Source organism: Monoraphidium neglectum (genome assembly GCF_000611645.1).
Source record: "Monoraphidium neglectum strain SAG 48.87 unplaced genomic scaffold scaffold01333, whole genome shotgun sequence".
Taxonomy (NCBI): domain Eukaryota; kingdom Viridiplantae; phylum Chlorophyta; class Chlorophyceae; order Sphaeropleales; family Selenastraceae; genus Monoraphidium; species Monoraphidium neglectum.
In genome coordinates, this window is record NW_014012295.1 from 1 (window position 1) to 4581 (window position 4581).

General features: G+C 61.9%; 2 protein-coding genes across 2 annotated transcripts in view; one reads left to right on the forward strand and one right to left on the reverse strand.

Annotated features, from left to right (window-relative positions):
• Window positions 1–1225: 1225 nt before the first annotated feature.
• MNEG_7507 (hypothetical protein) lies at window positions 1226–1442 on the reverse strand (the record flags this gene model as incomplete). The annotated part of the gene is made up of 1 exon (XM_014044017.1): window positions 1226–1442. A coding segment is annotated over one exon (217 nt), but the record flags the coding sequence as incomplete, so codon positions are not given.
• A 1188-nt stretch (window positions 1443–2630) lies between these two features.
• The window catches only part of MNEG_7508 (hypothetical protein), a gene marked incomplete at both ends in the record, with an annotated part of 3443 nt that continues 1492 nt past the window's right edge, over window positions 2631–4581 (forward strand). The window contains 4 exons of the mRNA XM_014044018.1: window positions 2631–2924; window positions 3149–3521; window positions 3797–3830; window positions 4251–4367. Of these exons, the coding sequence (XP_013899472.1) occupies window positions 2631–2924; window positions 3149–3521; window positions 3797–3830; window positions 4251–4367 (818 nt within the window). The remainder of the gene's footprint in view (window positions 2925–3148; window positions 3522–3796; window positions 3831–4250; window positions 4368–4581) is intronic.

The window sequence follows — 4581 nt, forward strand, 5'->3', positions numbered from 1 at the left end:
CCCCCCCGCACCTCATTCCCAATCTCAAACGTGATGATGCTGGCCGGGGGGAGGCGCGCCCTGGCGGCCTGCGCCTGCTGCAGCGCCAGGTCGGGGTCGCCTGACTCGAGGTTTACGCCGATGATGAACTTCGCACCGGTGCCCTTGTGCAGCTTGGCCAGAGAATCCCACACCTGAGGGGTTGATCGTAAGTTGCGTGTGCGTCCATGCACGAATGCACACAAGTGGAAGCGCGTGATTGTGAACAAATAGCCTACGAGCACAGGGGCCCTCTGCATCTTGCTGCGGATATGAGAGCAGGGATGCAACTGCTCGTTGGCGGCGGAGCCCCAGCTTTGCCGGCGGCCCACCTGCGGGGCCGGCACAACGGTTTGAAGGTCAGAGCTGCCACCGCCGATCCGGATGATGAGCGGGCCGCCGCCGAATGACGTCAGATAGTTGAGCATGTCCATGTACCTGTGGTTCGTGTGTTGGCGGAATTTTGTTGGATTGCGAGCCAGGAGTTTGCGTTCGTTGTTTGTTTGCTGGATGGGGAAGGAGGGGTTTGTGCAGGTGATTTTTGTGCAAAGGCACGCGTTACTTGGCACTGCCTGGGATCTGTGCAAATCACGGGAACCTTTTGCAACCGGTCAATTAAAGTCAAAGCACACAAGCCCGCGCACGTCCGGCAATTCAGGTGATGTACTGTCGCGCCTGCCAAGCCCCACGGACCGGGGTAGAATCAGATACAGAAATGCACGGGACATACGAGCGCTTGTTGTCCCAAGACCCAGGGCTTCCCCTGATTTATATGCCCCCAGCCTCGGCCAGCACTGACTTGGGCTGTGTTGACATCTCCTCAACGAACGGCCACTCATGGCTCAGCCCCAGGAACGACTGCGGGATCGCCGGCAGAGAGCGGTCGTCGACCTTTATCAAGGCGGTCGCCGCGCCGGCCGCCTGCTTGGCGCCCTTCGGCGTGGCGAGCGCGAGCGGGGCGGCTGCGGGGGCAGGAGGGCGTTCGATTATGGCGTGAAATGCTCAGGCAGGTGAGCGGCGAGCAAAGAGGGTGCCATTCAGAAAATGATGCAGAATGAGGCTCGTATGATAGCATGCGTACTGTCACATTGGCGCAGACCGGCGGCGCATACACAGCTGCAGCTGTGGCGCCAACGCAGCTGGGAGCTGCAGCACAAGCAGCAGCGGCCAAGATGGTGGGGGCTCGGCGGTGCGCTGGTGCGCTTACCGCTGAGCGCAGCCCACGCCACTGCGGCGACGATTGCAAGCTTACACGCCCGCATCCCTTCCCGCCTCCAGATTAGAAGTTCCGCGGGGTCGAGGGCTGCAGCAGCTACGGGGTACTTTAGCCGCTCGTTGGCCGCCGTTGCCTTTGTCGAAACGTCCAATACAGCTGTTCCTAAGATTTTCGAGATGCGGAATCGGTAGACGCCACTGGTGATCATGCGCGCGCCCTGGCGACGGGTGGGGTCACTAGGGAAGGCGGCCCAACCGCTGCGGCGCTCGGCCGAGAGAACAGCGCGTGTGGCCTCAGCGTCAGGTGCTTTGTTGTTTTGTGTTGCAAGGCCGCAAGCTTGGCCTCAGCTCCGCGTGGGCCTGCTGCCCTCCTCGTCTCTGACACCCCAACACATCCCAGCGGCTGGCCCAGCACAGAGAGTGACATGGCCTTGGCACAGTACAGGCTACACAGGATGAATGGGAAACATGCTTTGAGATGTGAAGCAGCTGACCCCTGCACAACTTTTGCGTGATTGGTTGGGCGATAACCGCTCGGTTGAGGGCGGCGATGCCTGCAGCGTACGGTCGTCCCGCCTTAGCGGAAATCCAATTGCGCATGCGCATCCTGTGTTCGGGCACCAAACTCCGCGACCCTTCAGGTATATGTTGACAAATCTATCCATCTTCCCCTCCCTCATACCGTGCGTATAGTGAAAGCATCATCGCGAACAACATCGCACGCCGTGAACCGGCCAGTGGACCACCAATCACTTATTGCGGCACACTGAATCAGGCGCAGCGCAGAGCAAACTTGATTCCCATCTGTTTGGTCACCACGACAGACCTGAGGTATCGGGCTTGCTGTGTGCCGCAGGCTCAATCGCACAGCGACGCTGACCGTCTCATTGTCCAACCATGGATGCCCAGGCCCTGTTTGAACGCCAAAATCGGTCGCAGGGCGGCAGAGTGTGAGCAATATGACTTCAGTGCGCCAGTTTTTCGGATTTCCCAGGTCACCCCCTTCTTGCGCAAAAGACACACCAGGTGAACAAGGGAGAAGGTGTGGCCGGTGACTGTGCATGATCTGCCTCGTTCATGTTCTGGGTGGAGTGCTTCGAAATACGGAAAGTTTGGACACAAAAATCCCTACCACACCCCGGTAACCCTGGCTGATAGGCCGTTCCGGTGCCAAAGCGTCGTGTGTCGCTGCAGCGGGTGCTTGTCTCTGGAGCTGGACATTTCGTCATCAGATACACAACCTGTAATTCTTGCAATAAATAGCTGGCGGCAGAGGCCCTCTTGCTCGGATTCAAGCCACTTTCATCGTGTTCCTCCCCTCCTTGGGCCCCGTAGCCGTCTTGCAACTCCCTGCAACGCCCTGATAGTAGTACTGGAGCATAAGTCACGTCCACTGAATGCGGCAACCCCACCGCCCCGCCGGCCGCAGCACTGCGCGGCGCCGGGTGACGGGCGGCGCGGCGGTTGCGCTGCTGCTGCTGCTCGCGGTCGCCGCGGCGCCGCAGCGCGCGGCTGCGCAGGATGTGAAGGCGGCGCTCACGCTGGACAGGGCAGTGGCAGAGAACCAGTACGCCTGGTCGATCCTCCCCGACCGGCCAACGCCACTCAGCCTGAAGCTTCCCGCTGGGCAGACGGCGCAGGTCACCTACACAACCAAATACCAGCGCCGCCTGCTGAGCACCAAGTTCACAGTGAGAGCCACAGGGTCGACCACAAATCGGAGGGGCGAGGGGTGGCCGGCGGTCGTGCCGCGATGCAGACGCCGCCGGGAGGCGGCGCTGTGCACACGCGGGCTGCTTCCCTTGTCCCGCATGCATTTGTGCACGCTCGTGAAATCACACACACACACACACACACACACACACACACACACACAAACACACACGTGCGTGCCCTAACACTCCGCACCCTGCAGGTCGCTGGCTTCGTCAACTTCACAAACCGCGGCAACCTGCCGCTCATCGTCTCGGGCGGCCAGGTGACAATCTGCAACGGCTTCTTCGCGGAGCTCAACGCCACGACCAAGGGCGCCCCCATCAACGCTGGCTGCAGCGGCTCATCCTACAGCATACCTCTGCGCCGCAGCCTCAACCCCCCGAAGAGCGCGCCCGGCGGCCAGGCGGTCGTACCGTTTGAGGGGACGGTGACGGTCAACCGCATCACGGCCCCCACCATCAACGGCAACGGCATCAACGGGCCCGTTGCCACCGCGTACGTCGATGCGTATCTGACCACCGGGGGACGCGTGGTGTCGACGCCGCAGCGCTTTTCGTTTGACATCTCACCGGGTGCGTGGCGGCCCTGCCTGCCGGGGCGCATGCGTTTGAACGCTCTAGTGCGACCAAATCCCAAGCTTCAGGGGGCACCCGCCAGGCCTGCGCTGGCCTCGTGCGGCACGCTCAGGACAGGCGCTATATTAAATCAGGGCCTATCACGCAAACAAGTAGCGCATTGGCGTGGGCAGGGGCGCTCTGCGCTGCAGTTTTGCCGACCACCCTTTGCAGCTGCTCACGCGCCCCTTTGACCGCACCCTCTCATCTTACCCGTTGTCGTCCCCCAGCAGGCCAGGAGAACAACCGGGGGGAGACGGCCATCGCGTGAGTGTCTAGAGCATGGAGGGGAGGAGGAGTGCAACCCCCACGCAGCCTCGCAGCGGGGCGCACTAGCACGCGCGCAGCAGCGAGCGCAGCCGTCAAAGCCTCAGCAAGGCAGACAATCAGGGCCCTGTGCCGCTGCAGCTTGGCCCCAACGCTTGGCCCCGCCGCTGGTGCCGCTGCGACAGCCGCGGCAGAAGACGCTGGCGCAGCCACCCGCTCTGCTGTCCACCGCTCTGCTGCAGAAGCCAGCCACGCCTCACGATCGTGCCACGCACCCCCTCCCCTGCTCGCGGCCCGCATCCGCGTGTCTCCAATCCCATGAGCCTTCTCAACAGCTCCAGCAGCTGGCGACTGTGGGACGCTGTCGCATTCTGATCCCAATCCTGATCCTCCACGCTCCCTCTGTTGCCTGCTGTGCAGGTACGATGACTTTGTGACGGGACCTATTGCGCCGCTGACCATCTTCCCGGTGGCCACGAGCGGCAACAAGATCCCAGACGGTCTCGGCCTAAAAATCGAGGACACGAATTCTTACACGTGAGGGGTCCCTGGGGCGTGAGGCGCCGAGCTGACTGGTGGCGGCGGTGGAGGTGCTGTGGTGGTGTGCGGTTGTCAGCTTGCCATGCGGGCACACGTCTGTGTGCACATGCGTGTGCGCAGTTTTTGCAAATACACATGCGCGTGCACAAGGATGCGTGCAGTTTCGAGTTTCAAAGCTAACTTGGGCAAGTGCGCGGGCATGTGCAGACGC